The 17,450-nt window shown below is 33.6% G+C and overlaps 1 protein-coding gene across 4 annotated transcripts; it reads right to left on the bottom strand.

Moving 5' to 3' along the window:
* Window positions 1-1,931: 1,931 nt before the first annotated feature.
* On the bottom strand, window positions 1,932-16,381 carry LOC111296477 (uncharacterized). 4 transcript variants are annotated; one of them, XM_022891175.2, is made up of 39 exons: window positions 16,160-16,375; window positions 15,560-15,612; window positions 15,167-15,266; window positions 14,834-14,941; window positions 14,216-14,332; window positions 13,587-13,737; window positions 13,257-13,504; window positions 12,925-13,113; window positions 12,645-12,721; window positions 12,448-12,565; window positions 11,667-11,750; window positions 11,153-11,248; window positions 10,894-10,995; window positions 10,342-10,407; window positions 10,014-10,109; window positions 9,830-9,937; window positions 9,600-9,713; window positions 9,306-9,389; window positions 8,237-8,365; window positions 7,849-8,047; window positions 7,605-7,748; window positions 7,361-7,404; window positions 7,148-7,231; window positions 6,989-7,057; window positions 6,820-6,896; window positions 6,188-6,257; window positions 5,385-5,534; window positions 4,827-4,892; window positions 4,578-4,722; window positions 4,387-4,451; window positions 4,216-4,281; window positions 3,817-3,910; window positions 3,484-3,520; window positions 3,285-3,342; window positions 3,066-3,176; window positions 2,772-2,839; window positions 2,574-2,640; window positions 2,422-2,490; window positions 1,932-2,338 (listed from the first exon to the last, which is right to left on the bottom strand). In XM_022891175.2, exons 1-39 carry the CDS (start codon window positions 16,223-16,225, stop codon window positions 2,252-2,254), a joined length of 3,876 nt encoding a protein of 1,291 aa, XP_022746910.2. In that variant the 5' UTR covers window positions 16,226-16,375; the 3' UTR covers window positions 1,932-2,251. The 4 variants fall into 4 exon arrangements, 2 of the variants coding, with proteins under 2 accessions (XP_022746910.2, XP_022747647.1); XR_016340754.1 differs by lacking the exon at window positions 3,285-3,342 and having other exon boundaries at window positions 16,160-16,381; XM_022891912.2 differs by lacking the exon at window positions 9,306-9,389.
* Between the last annotated feature and the right edge of the window lie 1,069 nt (window positions 16,382-17,450).

Raw genomic sequence — 17,450 nt, 5'->3', positions numbered from 1 at the left:
GCCTTACTTGAAAACTTTGACAGCTTCCCTCCGCTTACTTTCCTTCTCCCGCCGGCGATGCTCACTTCCGTACTTACTCTTGCTCTTTTTTACATCAACTTCTTCATTACTTGTCCCAATTATATAGCCCAAAATTGCACTTGATGCTAGAAATAGCCAGAAAATTTCATGGCAAACCTGCAACGACCCCGCCGCGGCAATAAACCAAAACTAGAAAATAAAAAACATCACTTTTCTCTTTCAACTTTCAAGCATTATTCTATCTTTTGGGCTTGGCGGTCCGCTTTGTAAATTCAAATTATGTGACATAGTTGGAATGGAAAAAATATATTGTTGATATGATGTAATTGTTTTATACAATGCTTCAATCAACCAGTTGGCCACTCCTGCCTCCCAAATCACAAATATTTCACAATAGTCTTTGCCAAATTATTATTATTATTATTATTTCAATACCTTATTGTCTTATTTATCTCAATGTTAATAAATAAGGAAAGCTTTAACATCAATAACATATAGATATCATTATTAGAGAAATTATGTCATTTTGTCGAATACCTCATGTGTGTCCTTTCAAGAATGAACTCTCCATGATTATTATCCTGAAACATAAAAAAAAGTAAGTTACGAGAGAGACAGGGTTTCTAAAACGTTTTTTTTTTTTTTTTTTTTGAACTTAGATTTCAAATTGAAGATTGTTTACATATATATATATATATATATATATATATTAAAAAAGTTAAGATTTGATACATTGTTAATATAAAATTTTAATTAAACAAATGATATTAATAAGTGTCATTTAGATATATTTTAATTCTAAAAGAATAGGACATGTTTATTTTAATTCTTCTTAAGGGTCTTCTCTTATTTAATTATATTATAAACACCTACTAATGTGAAGTATACGGATTAGTTGGGAAAAAAAGGTGGAACCGAACAATCACAAAACATTGATTAATTATTAGCATTAAAAATCCAACAACATGGTAGCATTAATTATAGTGTGAATTTTTTTTTCATAATAATATAAGAATAATCTGCTTACATGTTAAATCTTCTTCCATAATCAACCCCAACAGCAACACTATGTTCCGTTCGAATTCCATTCCATTCATCCACGTTCTGTTCTAAACATAAATCTTAAGTCATTATAACCTTTGCCTATACTATATTAACATTGCGTGTATAATAATAACACACCATTTGTTAATTTCGTAGTGGGTAAGGGTAAGACTACAGACTTTTTTTAAATTCAAATTATCTAAAGTTTTGAGATTGAGATTCCAATATATATTACACATTTCTCTTGGCCCTCCGGTTTTTGTCTATATTAAAATTTTCTGGTATGATTTAAATAGTGTAATTTTATTGAAAATATTCTTTCTGTCTCATTTTAAGTATTCACATTTTTTTTTTTTTAGATGTCTTAATTTATATATTATTATTTTTAAACACCTTATATTACTATATTTATATTTAAAGAAAAATGAAACCCTGGACATAATTGAATAATTAAAAAGTAAAACATTAATATTTTTGCTTATTCTATTTATTGATTAAAATTTTGAAAGCATATATTTATTAAATATTTAATAAAAATTAAACATTAAAACCAAAATATCAAAATTATTCTTACATTTTATTACTGTAAAATAAATCTTTCGTTTTCGCTTCTAATTGCTTATTATTCATTTTTCCTTTTCATTTTCGATAGGGCATCTTTCAAATTTAATCTGATCGAGTTTTTAGAAGAATCTTTTGCCAATTGAGGGTTCCTAAGTGGCAAATGCCGTGGACTGGTTACTTTTCTACAGGAGACCGATGGAGCATCCGCTCCATAATAAATTAATAAAAAGGAAACCGAGACTACATAACATAGGATAAGACAAGGACTGCTCCAAATTCCGCGCGTCGGCTACAAAATGTCAAAATCTAAAGAGTGCAAAACTATTATCATTCCATCAAAAGTGTTAACTTACATTAGCTACATTAATTAGAATATTTGACAACAGCAAAGCAAGCTATATAAATATTTATAGATATATATATATGATTTTCCTATTCCTTTTTCCCTCCTTTCTTTCTCTAAACAAAGCTTTACATGTTGGGGATGGGATGGGAGTTTGATTCTTTTTTTTCCCTCTTTCCTTTTGCTCTGGTTTTACATGCAGTTTCTACATCAGAAAGGCAGAAATAGAATTTTAACTCTCGACAAAAAAGAGTTATTAATTGTGTGAAAATCATCAAACTAGGGCTGCGTTGAAACTGGAGGCCGCCCTTCTTGCTTCTCAACCTGCACACATCTCGACGGTGGACCAAACATGCTCAAAACCACCTGCAAACAATTTGGTTAATGCTTTTACTTTGTAAGTAAACTTACTGGTTCCCTCCGTAAAAACGTAAATGGAAAGGACTTACCGGCAAAAATACAAGCCCATGTAAGAAACCGAGAAGTACTAACGCTAGGTACATCTGGAAGTAATACACCTACAAACGCGTGAGGGTAAGCAATTAAAATCACTGTAAAATGAATGCTCCCACAATTCACAAGTCAGTGTTGGAATAGAGACCACAAAAACTTCTGTCCTTGAGAAGCAAAGAACCAGCACCCCAACTAGCTTTGTCAGTGTGATTCCACTGCCACAATTACATCAGATAAATGACTGTTAAGCTTAAGCAACAGGAAGATAGTTTTTCTTTTATCAATCATCACCCCAACATAAAGGGGAACATGGTGGGGGCGGGGTTCCTAAGAGAAGGAAAAGAACCTGAAGACAGAAGATCCCATCGTACCCAGAGCCTCCTTTACCCTTTCATCTTTACTTCCGCTGCTTACCTGCACAAGGAACTTGTACGCTTTTATAATAGCAAAAACATGTACAGCATAACAATTATGAATATGGTAAAAATTAACGCAACAAATAAGTATGGAGGAAGTCATTTCTTGATGTACTCATTCACTTCCTTTAGAAAAAGGAGGGAGGGACAAGAGGATGTGCACCCCGTCTATGAATTCTCAAGGCCGAAAACCAACATTAAACGAAAAGCAGATTGATACTAACCGAAAAGGCATGTGTTATATGCACGCAGAACTCAACAGCAATGCCCACTGACATAACAAGATTAACGACAGAGACTGCATTCAGTTGGATTCCGAGAATTGCCATCACACCCTGCAGGGTTTAATCTTGTAAGAGGGTATAACATGTGCAAATTGAACACCAAAGTAAAATCAGTTCAAATGAAAGAAGATTTCCGGTAATTGTCATAGAATAAAATACCATAAGATCGACAACAATCATTGCCAACACCAGCAAAATGATCGCTGAGCTCCACAAACTATATTTTGGGGGGGGGGGGGGGGGGAGATGTCAAGTAATTAGTATTTTCGAACAGTCAAATCTATAACTTCTCACTACTTTTCAACGAACAGAATAATGAAGACTAATTTCAATCAGGGGACAAAATTAGAAAGCTAACCTGCATGTAATAACTAAACAAACAATAAAAACTGCACCTGTAGCAATCAAATAGAAGAAAATACAATTGAAAATCAGAAATAACTACAAAATAACAAGCAATTAGTACAATGCTGCAAAATACCAAGTCAACTACAAATCTCAAATTTGGCTAAAACAAAAGTCGCAGAATAAAATTAAATAACATAAGTAGATATCTCTCAATCTACTTTTTAGTTTTGGTGATAACTTTTTTAATCATTACACATGTACCAGAAAACCATTCAAAATAAATGCTTCATGGAAAAAATGTGTATTATGACACTTTTTGAGTAGGTTTATGCAAATTACTAACCAATAGCTATCGTAAGGTTGATCAGTGCAGTCCTCCATATGTCAAGATATTGCTCAAAGAACATATAAAACACAGAATATGGGAAGATTTCCATCTGCACCAGAAAAAGGTCAGGTTACAGACAGACATTAGCACATCAATAGCATACAGCTATTTTTGCAACCATATTCAAAACAAGAGACTGCTTGCATGAGAAGCTCAGGAGAATTGACGAGGACCATAGAGTTGTATGATAAGGACTAACAACTTGTGCCATGCAAAAGAAGCTTACATGTATATACCGCACAAGGATAGAAAGATAAGTGTACCCAATTAAGCAGAAAAATCATGTTTTTCTACCAAAGGAAATAATTATAAGTGCTAAATCATTTAGACAGGCAATCAGCATTGATATCTTACCTTTAAAGAATCTGAAACCCTTGAAGTAAATTGTCGAGCAGCTCTCAATGAGTTAACATAATCAATCTAAAACAATTCACAGCCAATTAATGGTGCAACTTGCTGCCATACAAAATAAGAAAGACAAGAAATGGTAATTAACAATGACCACCACACGAGTATTAGTTCCACCTGCTTATTGAGGGGTGTATGGTAGGTACGGAATGATGATGCCTGAATAACACCATTTTCATAGCCTGCTAACAAAAGTAAAAGTAGTTACTAACATACTCAAATTAGAATGCATAGTACTTGTCAATTCTATCTCAAAGTAAAATAGGCAAGTGAAAATTGCCTACAAATGAGAAATTGGGTGATATTACCTTTCAGTTCCACACTGCTAGTGTAAGCACCGTGTCCGCCTTTAGAACAATCTGCAGAGGGCAAAGCATTGAGGAACCATGGAAGTTTCTCCTTAAATTGGGCAGCAGATGGGCGACCACTATGTAAATCTGAGTGATGGAAGCACTGAAACATTACATTAATTGTTAGCCACTAGAATTGCTAAATTTCATGTTGACAAATGCTACTGCAGTGCCAAAATATCAGGCAGGATATAAGGTGTACATTACCGTGGTGCAATCTTTGCACGCTGCACTCAGCCCACAGGGACTATCATTGGCAGCACAACAAGGAGGCTGGAAGAAAGAACATTTAATTTCAGTGAACCCAAAAGCATTACAATTACCAAAACCAACATATTAGAAAATTTAATCAATTCAATGCCATCTCCTTACAAATGACAAATGTTAAGAGTAAGCTAAGTGTGAAAAGGGAAAATACAGACATCTGTTTATTCCACTCAACAACAGAGGCACCATTACCAGAAAATGCTGAGCTGTAAAGGAATTAAATCCATGGTCTTGAAATTAGATACACAATTTTAGAACCAAATTTCATTAAACCTTATATAGCAGTGTTATGTTTTTAAACTCATAATTTGAGGTTCAGGTGTTTTTTTTTTCACAAGCAAAATATAAATGAGGGCCAAAAGATGAAGTAAGCCCATAGCTATTAGAAAACGTAATTAGGAAGGGACACCTTATTATTGGGAAATGAGATCTTTGGCATATCATCAGGCATGTTACATTAAATCTAACAACAAGTACCAAGAATAATAGGATCAATACCTGATCATCAGGGGGACAATAACTCCCATTAGTAAACTTCCGACAGCAACCAAATGCTTCTGGAGATATCCATACAAGAAAATCATCAAGCCATGAAGCAGCTGGCTTAGCAATATAGCTTGATTCTGGTGTCAAGGATGCTCTTGCTATCTACAGAGGCAACAAGATAAAACAGTCATATTAAATGAAGTCAATATAGCAACAATTAAGGGTAAGAAGAAGCAAGAGGCATAGATTTGTTGATCTAATAATGAAGCAATTCAAAACAGAAAGGGAACTTAAGTTCAATAATAAGAAAAACCTTTGTGACCTTATCCTCAATGGAACTTAAGTTCATCAAATGACTATTTCAACAAAAACATAATCAAGTCCAACAGGTTTATGTAGCATAAAAACCGATTCTTTATTAGTCATCTTGGTCCAATGACCTTGCTGATACATTTGACAACCATTTTGATGAACACAGTAAATCAGTAATCTCTAAGGTACTCAAAGATTAAGCTACTTATGACATCAAAAGATCTTGCATGTAACTGTGCTTTTCCTCCCACATGTTCTGCACCTGCTAGATGGATGCATGGATCAGTTCAAAAGGAGAGGAAATATGACTAGCCATAGAGGTCAAACAAAAGAGAAATAGATCCGAATAAGTATATGGAACAAGTTAGAAACCAGTAGAAACACCAAAATCAATCTTAAAAATGCAACCATGCTTCAAACTGAACAGAAGAGCATGGTTCATTAAGAAAAATCTAATATCATGAATGAACACTCAAGAGATGGAATTTACAAAACAATTTTACCTCATTTAAAAGAGAGTCTGAATTACATTGGCTGATGGAGCACAGCTGGCTCGTATCTATTGAATCTGAACTGAAGGATAGAAGAACATCAGCATGAAAAGCATCTTTGTCAACAAAATCAACAAGATAAAACCTTGAATAACTCCATCTTTTTTTGGTGACAAATGAAGCTTTACATACTTCTTGGAAAGCAAGTTTCTGCTTCTTAAATAATAACACATAACACCTTTTGTTATGTATACATAACACCTTTTGTTATGTAAAATACTTCAGAAGATTATTCACATGTTTTGATACTCTCAGCCTAAAAAGAAAGTTTTCACCACAAATAGTTTCCTTTTTATATCAGAAGAAAAAAAAATTGAATCTCATATTACATCATTTTCTTATTCAGATGTCGATAATTATTCAAGATACATTTTAGAAAAGAAAAATCTAAGCTCTAGAAGAGCCAATAATAAGCTATGTCATTTAACAAGAATGACAAAAAACCAATACTAGAAGCACAGGTGAACGTCGCTTCATACTTTTGACCAGGTAAATGTCTTTGAATGACAACCAAAAAGCCAACACAAGCATATACCATGAAGTCAACAGAAGACAAAAAGAAAGTGGAAATAACATGGAAATACCTATAATTATAGTTCTTCACAACAAAGTACAGCGGTGGTCCAATTCTGAGATACTCTGAAACATTATTGAAATAGCCCTGCAGCAATAAAATGCAGCAATGACACACTGATAAAAGAGATATCAAGTGATTCAGTTCCCATTTAGGAAAAAGGAAACAAAAAATTGAACCTGAAGATACGAGTCTCGGGGAAGAACAATCTTTTGATCCAAACCGGGCTCGGTTCGGGTGGATAATGCCTATCAATTTTGCAAGCATAAGAAGTTTACTTCAAGTGACAGGCAAAAAGGGATCAAATAGATCAACTAAAAAAAGCTAAAGCAACTTACAATGCTAGCCAATGCAAAAGCAACAAAAGCTGAAACGACTAAGAGTTTCACTCCCCAAATATTGAGAATGGGTGCATGTACCTCCTAAAAGTGAAAAAAGAAACACAATTAATAAGCAAAACACATGAAAATTGTTTAAAAAAAGTATAAATCACTTGTTAACAGTTAGCAAATACAAATTACTTAAGTTCTAAAGAAAGTGAAAACAACTACCTTCATGTATCGAGCCAGTAGCCCAGGTTTTCTCCCACCAACGCCTAAACTTTCATAAGAAATTCCTCAGTAAGACTTCATGAAAGCTTTACAAATAAATGACAGAGAGTATTCAAAGTATTAAATGACTATGAAATTTAGTTCTAATTCAAAATCTGCACAAAGAATCAAGATAATGCATCCAAAAAATTATATTACATGATTCATCAATCATGGAAAACAATCGACTCTTTCTTCGATATACCTTTCTTAGATCCAGCATCTGTCGATGCTACTTTTATACATGGAAAACAATCAACTCTTCTACCCTCAGCTCGCAAAAAGTCAAAAACTATCAGAGAAACAAAAGCAGTGACCTGCAGAAGGAAGTCCAATAGAACAGCCAGTGCTGCAATAGAAAGCATGGATGTGAGGTGAATGACAGGAGTGAGATAAAAGAAATTTCATTTTTCTATGTATATCAATATAAAATGGACAAACAGATAGACCTGCAAACATGGAGAATACTCGGCAGGCTGGCATAGGAATGAAACTTCCAACCGCAAATGCTAAAACCTCAGATAGACTAGCAAGGGTTATGGACGGTCCAACTTCCACAAGTGCATTGCTTATCCTTCCTTCTAGAGGTAAGTCCAAAGGTTGTCGCTTAACAGCATGCACCAATATGCACATATTATCCACCCCAACCTGTTACAAGAAAATGAGTTCAGAATAGTGAGCCATGACAGAACTTGACAACAGAGAGATGGGACTTAGCAGAAAAAAATGTTTAATGTAATTGTACTATAAAATATCCTCCAAGTGGAGAATATGATAGCTGCAACATTACCAAAAACATCACATTAAATTTGAAATATGCAAAAGGAGGAAGCTTACTGCGAGAACAAGAAATGGAATAACTTCCATTATTATTAGGGTAGATTTTACTCCAATAGCACTGAAAAATCCTACTGATCCAAGAACTGAGAGCATGACAAGCAGAACACCAGAAAGGCCCAGCAATACCTGGAATTCAATCAATCATAGAAACGTTTTAGACATTCATCCAACCCCTAGAACAGCACTCCGATCTTCTAAACCCAACTATGGCAGTCCAAGTACCATAAGCTTGTTTATTTATTGCTCCGTCAAAACATAACCTTAAATCATCAGATAAAGCATAACTTGAAAATTTTCACGACCAAGAGAAGCTCATTTATTAGATATGGACCCCTGAAAGCATGAATAGCCACAATTTTGTCTAGGTAAAAAAGAAGGTTTAAAAGAAGTTTTTGTAAATTGGAAATAGGATATAAAAAAAGTAGCTTGGATTTCTAAAAACATAACCACTCTATCTCATTTGCTTTGTCTTTTCCTTCCGAGATATACTAAAATGTTAGTCTACTACATAACTAGGAAAGTCTATACTACATAACTAGGAAAGTCTATCATTGCTGAAAGCAATACTAATTAAGGGTAAACATCAAAAGTTGTTAAAGTGAAAGTGCATTTATGAGTGTTTGCTATAACCTTGTGAGGTTAAATATCAAAAGTTGTTAAAGTGAAAGTGCATTTATGAGTGTTTGCTATAACCTTGTGAAGTTAAATATGTCAAGTATCAGCCAACCTAAATGCTTAAGCTGTTATGTGAGAGTCCAAGGATAGTTATATTCACAAGCATGCCTCATCAGGCACAAGCCCACGGAGAGTGGACAAAGCACAAGCCCATCACATAGCTTATACTGAAGCTTTTAAAATTTAATAGCATAGAAACTATCTGGATCTGAACTCTGGACCACTTGATCAGATAAGTTTCAATATCAATGTCTAGAACCCCTCAACAGAAAAGCTTAAGCTAATAGGTGAGGGTCTGAGAATACACACCCAAAAAGAGAACAGGAGGTAGTAATCAAAATAATTCAAAATAGGACATAGTCTCTGTAAAGAAGAATCATGAATGAGATACCTTAGATGAAATGTAAAAGGAAGATAATCGAGGTGTATCACCCAAAGTCAGAGATATGTAAGCAAACATCACAAGATAGCTTATCTGCAATAAAATAAGGCGGCAGACACAAGAAAGCAGTGTAAGAAAACTTCCAGTGAAAATAAAAGTTTCACATTTAAAAGGATAATAATTTTTTTTAAAACAAAGCTTGATGGTAGGCTTCTTAGAAATTTCACTACTCACAAAGGTTAGGCTTCTCTATGCAGGACTCAAATACCAAGTGTTCACACCATAGTAAAGAAAAACACCTACCAATATGGTTATAGCATCTGCAGTGCTTTCTCTTTTCAACTCTTCCTCAATGGAGCTTTCGGACGAAAAAGAAAACGTCAAATTTTTAGATTGAACCATAGGCAACAACTCATCCTGTTCCATAGCATAGCATTCTATGTGAAACTCCCTTATATCAGAGAAATGCCAAGACAAGGACAATTGCAAGACAACAAACAATTATTGATATGATGCAAGTACAAGTACCAAACCTTTGCTAATTGAATAAAGGCTTTCTCCCAAGCCACTGCCTTTTGAGTTTCATTCCCTTCTTTATCAAGAGCATTGTTTACTGGATAAGTTACTATAAATGCAGAAGCCTGTATGATAAAGATCATTTTAGGTTGCTATATCCAATGATCTGACTGCATTGGCAACTCAGAAAAGTAAAATTACCTCACTATAATTGCTCCCAGAAAAACCTCCTAATACAGTGCTTGGATCTAGTGGGGCTTTAAAAGCACTCATGCATGAGTCTGCAGAGGTATAATGCTGAGAGAATACATAGCATGTAAACATTAAAAGGTCAATTCAGGTGACAAAAAGATTGAGAGTGAAAGACAGAAAGAAATGTGAGACAAAAAAGAAAAGAATCAATATTCAGATTCTTATTGTCAAGATCTATAACTTGGACATGCTTATAATAGACGCTGGTATATAAAGTAGAAATCTAAAGAAGGCAATTACCTCTAAACAACGTGAACAAGGAGGTATTAGGATATACCTGAAAACAATACTTTACGTGCTCCAGTCGATCATCAGCATCATAACTTGGATCCATTTTAAAATACTATCAAGAGAAACATAATAAAATTAAATAAGAAAAAAAGGATCAGAGAGGAAAGAATTTGTAGGGAGCTCTAGCCATTCAATGATGAGTTACTTGGTAGTGAAGTATAAAACACAAAAAAGCAACAGATATAATTATCTATGTCAGAGGGATCTCAAAAGTATAGTGAGTGTCAAAACACATGCAGACGGTGGAACCGCCGAAGAACAGAAAACCATACTAAGTCCGAGTTGCATGCATGCACAAAAGAAGCATGGATTATCATAATAGTGACAAACCATTAACATATTCACATCAGAATTTTTTTAATACTAAAACATGCACATAAAAAATGCAACTCATTGTCCGTATGAAGAAAGATGAGGCACATAGCATTTTTGTTGAGATTCGAGGATAAACAACTCATCAGTTCCACTTCCACACTTTCACATTTCTGTTGGCAATCTATATGCTTCAGTCAATTGCAGACACCAGACAACAGGCTACCTGTATAACACTTTGTGTGGCACAATCCTGCCCCATTGGCTTCATGCAAATATCTGTAAAAGATATCATTGAGCCAGAATAATTTGCCCGGATTCCATCAATCTGTTAAGTACAAAAAAAAAAGTGCTTAAAAAAAAAAAGTGCTTAAGTAAGACCTTTCAAAGAGAAGGCACTATAAAAGTACAAATGATGATAAATATGATTGCACTATGTATAATATATGTTAATCCGAACGGAAAAATCAAAGTAGAAGCAATACCCTCTTTTGAATTTCAAATAATAACTTAATGTTTTCCTCTGTCACAATGCTGGGTGATTTATCATGCAAAGCATCTGGAATTGTTGCTAATATTAGCTGAAAAACATAGGTAAAATTAGTACTGGAATGTTATTAAATATGAAAATTATACTCTGTCACAATGCTGGGTGATTTATCATGCAAAGCATCTGAAATTGTTGCCAATATTAGCTGAAAAACATAGGTAAAATTAGTACTGGAATGTTATTAAATATGGAAATTATACTCTCGAGTAATGACTGATGGTAGAACCCTTAAGAAAACAAGAATATACTCTCAAATAAATTTAGTAGGCACATTTTACTCCAAAAAAGCATGTAAAAGAACAAAAATAAATAATTTGAAGTCGCAAAATGGTATGCCATATAATAAGAAAAGTCTACTGAGCAGATATGGACCTAAGAATCATTCTATCGCATTCTCCCTCTTACCAGCAATCAACAACAAGGGAAAAATAGAATACATAGGGCAAAACCTGCTGAATTCTGTAAAATGGAGCTAGATGGCTGTCAAAAAACCGTTTCTCTTCTGCAGCTTTGCTCCCAGGTCCTACCCATAGCTGACATTGTATTGATAACATATATTCAGATAAAGAAAAATGTATCAAAAGGAGAATGTAATCAGAAGTAAAAGAAATTCTCTGATCTTAAAATGCTTGACAGACAATTAGGGACATTCTCATCAAGAAGCCAGCAAAACTTTGTTGGAGTCTTTGATAACATACTATAGGACATGATCTAAATTTTAAAGATCCAACCCAAACAAATGCAGCATGCTGTATTTGAACATAGAAAAGAAACGATCAAAAATTCAGAAAGAAAAAACAACAGCAAAAGCCCTATTAGGGGCAACTGTATAGGGCATGGGATACAAGCATGAAAACAAAGCAAGCAAACTAGAGTCTTAGGAGTCAAGACCTATATGAAGCTGAAGAATACATCTAAACATCATAAAAGAGATAATTTAACTAATATCTCATGGAAGTGAACTTTGCCTGGGATGATTGCTAGTGGATAAACCATGGAAACTTGGGTGTTTTATTTATAAAATTTGAAACTAGTTAAAGAAATAAATTCTGAGGATGAAATTTGTACCAATCTAACCGTGATTATAACTACAAGCCTCCTTGTATGGAAACAGAAATCACCGATCATAGGTAGTTATTTATAGTTCACAACAATGGACAATGATGGACAAGCATAGAGAGGTGCAATTTATACAAAGATGCATCTAGCTATGTAGCAGTCAAATGATACCTTCTCTGGCCGTGTTTCAACCTTGAAATGGATTAGACCCAAGCAAAGTAGAAGAATCATTCCCACTGACAAGCTCAATACAAGGGTTGGATTTCTAGCAACCCATAGTCCATATTTCCTGAACATAAGTATATTAGAACAAAATCACAGACGTTTGTGCTCAAGTGATATAAACGTCAAATACATGGATAGTTTACCTGTAAAAGTTTGAAATATATCCTTGCACAAAAGAAAGTTGAACCCCAGTGCTACTTTGATTAGCATCTTCTAGCCTCTGATACAAAACATGAAGCGCAAAAGAAATAATAAACAAACTGAAAAGAATCCAAAGAAAGATTGTGGAATAAGAATACAATATTGTAAAATTTTTTAAACCAGACATGAATGAAATAGCATAACCAACATGATCAAGTATGAAATAGAACGTAATTGAAGAAGATGAAGACCAGAAAAAAGGAAAAAAAAAAAAAACAGCACCTGCATGGGGAGGTTCTCAGCATTTTGCCTACTAATAGAATGAGATGCACCACCATCCGCTGTACTCAAAAATGGTTTCATTCGAAAAGACCTGCTCCTTTTTCTTGTCCAATGAAACAAGCCCCATCCAAAAAACATAGAAACCAAAACTACATAGAGGATAGCTAAAGATAAGTCGACACATTTCGCCTGCAGATTTTCAACATTGAAACTAAATTAGCAAAAACTTTCTTGCAGCTCAAATTAGGAAATGAACACCACTTTCATAAGCCTTAATGAATTTGCATCTGGCAAACGGCTAAAAACTGAAATAATGCTAAACCAACCCTGACCTTAAGAAATCCAATTCGAACTGAACATGTAGCCCCTTTATGGGATAGAGGTGGAGCTGTATTAGAGCACACAGGAGATGAAGGGCAATCACCACAAGAGCAACCAAGTGAAACATCTCCACAGGAATAAGTAGATACATTCATAGGTTTCATCCCAGATGATTCAGGAGCAGTTGGCTGGAATTGAATGGCATATGGTGAACCAGGCAAGTTAAGCCCTGCTTGCCGACCAATAAAAGCAAACCACTCTGCCAGAACCAGCCAGGAAGACGTTGAGATTGAGACACACATACACAAATCTTATAATACAAACTAGAACTGTAAATTCACCTTTAAAATTTTTAGCACCAGAACCAATAAATTCCAGAGCACGAGTATTCATGGTACCAAACTTGACATCCTTGCAAGATTCATACAACCCCTCACCAAATGCATCTGTTATGTAAAAGTCAATTCCATCCACAGTCAAGTTGTTTTTTACCTGCAAAGAGAATTAAGATATCTTAAGTAATTTATTTTCTTTGATATATAACAATGTCCCCTATAAGAAGTGCATGACCACCCATTTGAATGAACATCCTTAAGATATTGTATACTGACAGTAATGAATTCATATTCACATCTATCACAATATTATTTGAAATGACAAAATGATGAAAGAGCTAGTTCCAAAATACAAGGTAATGTATTGCATGCATTTAAATGCCAATGCATTAAAAGACTATCATACACCCTAGACTATATCCTAACCTGATGTTGTAGATCAACTTTGGAACAGATCAAATTTGTTCTTGCAAATCAAAATAAAAGAGAAAAACAACAAAAAGATAGATTCTTCCTTTCCAAATATTGATCAATAGCACTGCCAAGTTTTTAAAGGCAGACACAATTACAATCATGTGACAAGATATCTAGTTCTCTTACAACATGATAATAGAGGGTTAGTCAGGATTCCTGACCTTGGCTACAGAAGTCACATTGATGAACAAACTTTGGTTTGGAGAGCAGGAAAGCTCACAGAACAGATTCAAAAAGTTTCTCAAGCATGCTGGACAGCCTACAAGGAAAGGAATTGCCTGCAATAATGTACACATTGAAATAAATCATATTAGGAAAAGATGAAATTAAGAAGAACAGCAATCGGCTATGTCAATTGATCAGAGCCAACAGAAAAGCCCCCTGATTTTCCAATGACAACAGAAAATAAGTGATCATTTGGGTCATTACATAAGACAGAACAAGGACAAACAAATAAAAGGTTTTTGAGAAAGATTCAAAACATGACATTGACATAAGTATAACACAACAGAGTCCATTCATTGTTTAATATAGTTATTCCTAGGTAGGTAACAATTTTGTAATTCTGATCAAACTAGAAAGGCATATACACTCATAAAATCAATTATGAGATACAAAGAATAAAAGGTAACATGCCAAACAACAACCTAATGAGTAATGACATCAAATGCCACACCTAACATAAGCAAAGCAATAATCACTCAACCTCAGCCCAAGACGATAAATGTCTCATAATGCAAGTCATGATACCAATAGTAGAGTTCAGCCACAAATCTTACTTGCTGGACTTGAGTCCGGAGAGTGGCAAATTGAGCTTCTGTACAACAAACATTTCCAGTGATAGTCGGGCACAAACTTTGAATCTTTGATGAAAGTAACTCATCTGGCTGAGAAGCATAATAAGATGTAAATGTAAGATAATTACAGTTACAATTTATAGCAGATTTTTTCAAAGTTGTTTAAATATTAAAGAAAAAATGAGGAAATGGTGCGAATTCGCTCTTGCAAACTAAATTCTGGAAATATAGTTTATGTCATATGAGAACTTGACATAATTACTACTAACCATAATTAGGACAAAATTTATGTGAAACAGTTATGAGTAATCTTACCTTTACAGCTTGAGAACCATAGGGACAGTTCAATACTTTTCCATCACTTCGATTTCCACAAATGTCATACATTGCACAATATCCTTCAGAATGTCTCTGCCTAAACATAACAAACACAAATACAAGATAATAATAATAATAATAATATACTTATTTTTGAAACAATATTAAGAAAATTAACATTTGTCATTATCGGTAGTCAGAAAACAGCAAATTCAACCATGGATTTTTGTGCTATTAATTTCCACGAGAGAAAAAAGCACAAATTTAGAGTAGTAATAAAATCTAGTAACGCACCTGATTCTCGCGAAATGACTCATCAGTATAGAACAATAAATTTATTTGTATTTTATAAGAAGCAGATAAGCTGCAACAATAAATTCATAGCCTTACCTTAGTCCATCATTGGTCGTTTGTGCAATCACCGCTGGTCCAATAAATAAAACCTGCAAACATAGAAAACAACAGATTCAGCTGAAATTAACAAGAACTATTGTACTCTCTTTTTCTTTTTATTCTTAAAACTTTGGCTAAAATGAAACGCCAGACTCAAAAGAAGACGCTGCACATGACTTCCCTGGCTTTGAACAAATAAAATATACACATTAATTGCGATTTATTTTGTACTTTTTCTCTTCTTATGAAAGATTACGACTATAAAAATCCAAAATCCTTTAAGCTTCATTTTGAGATGGTAGAAGCAGGGGAGGCAAATATAACTTGAACTCTGCGTTCTAATTTTTCAAGAAGGGAAAAAAAAAACTTGGTAAAGTGAAGCATGACAAGTTTTTGACCAAAAATAAGAAGAATGAAATCCAGGATTTGTTTTGTTCTTTTAGTTGTCTCAGAACTCAAGCGTGGAAGAAAGTGATATATTTTCTTTCAAAATGAAAAGAGAAATTAAACTGCCTAAACCAGTGACAAGGGAACAGAAATAAAGAAAAATAAAATCGAACAGTGGAAGCAGAGGACAAAAGCGACGGAGCCGCTTGCCTGAAACAAAGAAATGAATAAAAGAAATTCTAAATAAAGCCTCATTCTTCGGCGAGACAAGTCCATTTCTATTCTGCAGAAGCTTCGCAGCTTTGCAAGTTTGAGACAGGAAAGCGGAATTATATAAAAAGCTGAAGCCGTAGCGCGCTGTACATAGTGAGCGAAGGAAACAGAAAAAACTCTACTTTTATAATATAGTGTTACTGAGCGGTGAATTCAATTCCTCTTTACGCTTTTCAAAGTGCAATTAAATTCCTTCTAGGCAACTAAATTCAGAGACAAATACTGACTACGGGGAGACCCACTCATCGTATTTACGAAAAGACCCTCGCTTTTGGTTGTCTTCACGCTGGAGAATTTGCCTGTTGGTTCCTTATTTTAGTTATTTGAAAAAATAATTTATTGTCATTTCCAAAACTGCGAGTGGTTAGGGTGCCACCGGTTACTCACAGGGTATAATCAATAATGATGGCAGTGATTTGATACGTTGAATGAGCTGTATTAGAGAAATGACATATACGTTGTTCATATTTTTACAGATTACGGATTTGCCAGATTTAAGCACGTTATTTTTTTTTAATAATTTAAGTAAATAAAAATCCAATTGTTAAAGTTAAATTAGAAATTAAAAAAAAAAAAAAAGAGAAGGGCTTGTGGAAAATTTTATATGAAATTTTTAAGTAAATTTTATAAAAATTTTATTAAAAATAATTTAATAAAAAATTTAAAACATTAAATTAATTAATTCTAATGAAAATATTAATAATATGTAAAAATAATATTTATAATTAAATTTAATCTTATTTATTTAATGATAAAAATTTTATCAAAATTTTTATTAAAAATATTTATTTAAAAAAACATATCATAATTTTTTAAAAAATTTATACACTTAATTTATATAATAAAAACTTTTAACTTATCATTTTTAATTTTTAATTTAATTTAACTTAATTTAATAAAAATTTTACAAAATTCACCTCACAAACATCATATAATTTTTTTCCTAATTACGGGAAGTGACGACTGGCTGACCCGCCTAACAATGTGTGTGCTGATAAGAAAAAGGTTGTTATTTCGAACGCATAGAATATAAGATTTTTACGTTTTTCGGAAAATGTATGTCACCGCACAAAGACCGTGGGATTTCGTTCTAGTTTAATGTAGGTTGGTGAGTGAAAACGACCCAACTATTAATCCATCACTTTATTTTTAGGAAAATTATCACATATTGAGTTTTTAAATTTTATTAGTAAGAGAATACATATTTTTAAGGAATAGTAAAATTAAA

The sequence above is a fragment of the Durio zibethinus genome, chromosome 3, assembly GCF_047325235.1.
Source record: "Durio zibethinus cultivar Kanyao isolate XHJ-2024 chromosome 3, ASM4732523v1, whole genome shotgun sequence".
Classification (NCBI taxonomy): domain Eukaryota; kingdom Viridiplantae; phylum Streptophyta; class Magnoliopsida; order Malvales; family Malvaceae; genus Durio; species Durio zibethinus.
This window is presented reverse-complemented; position numbering and strand designations above follow the sequence as displayed.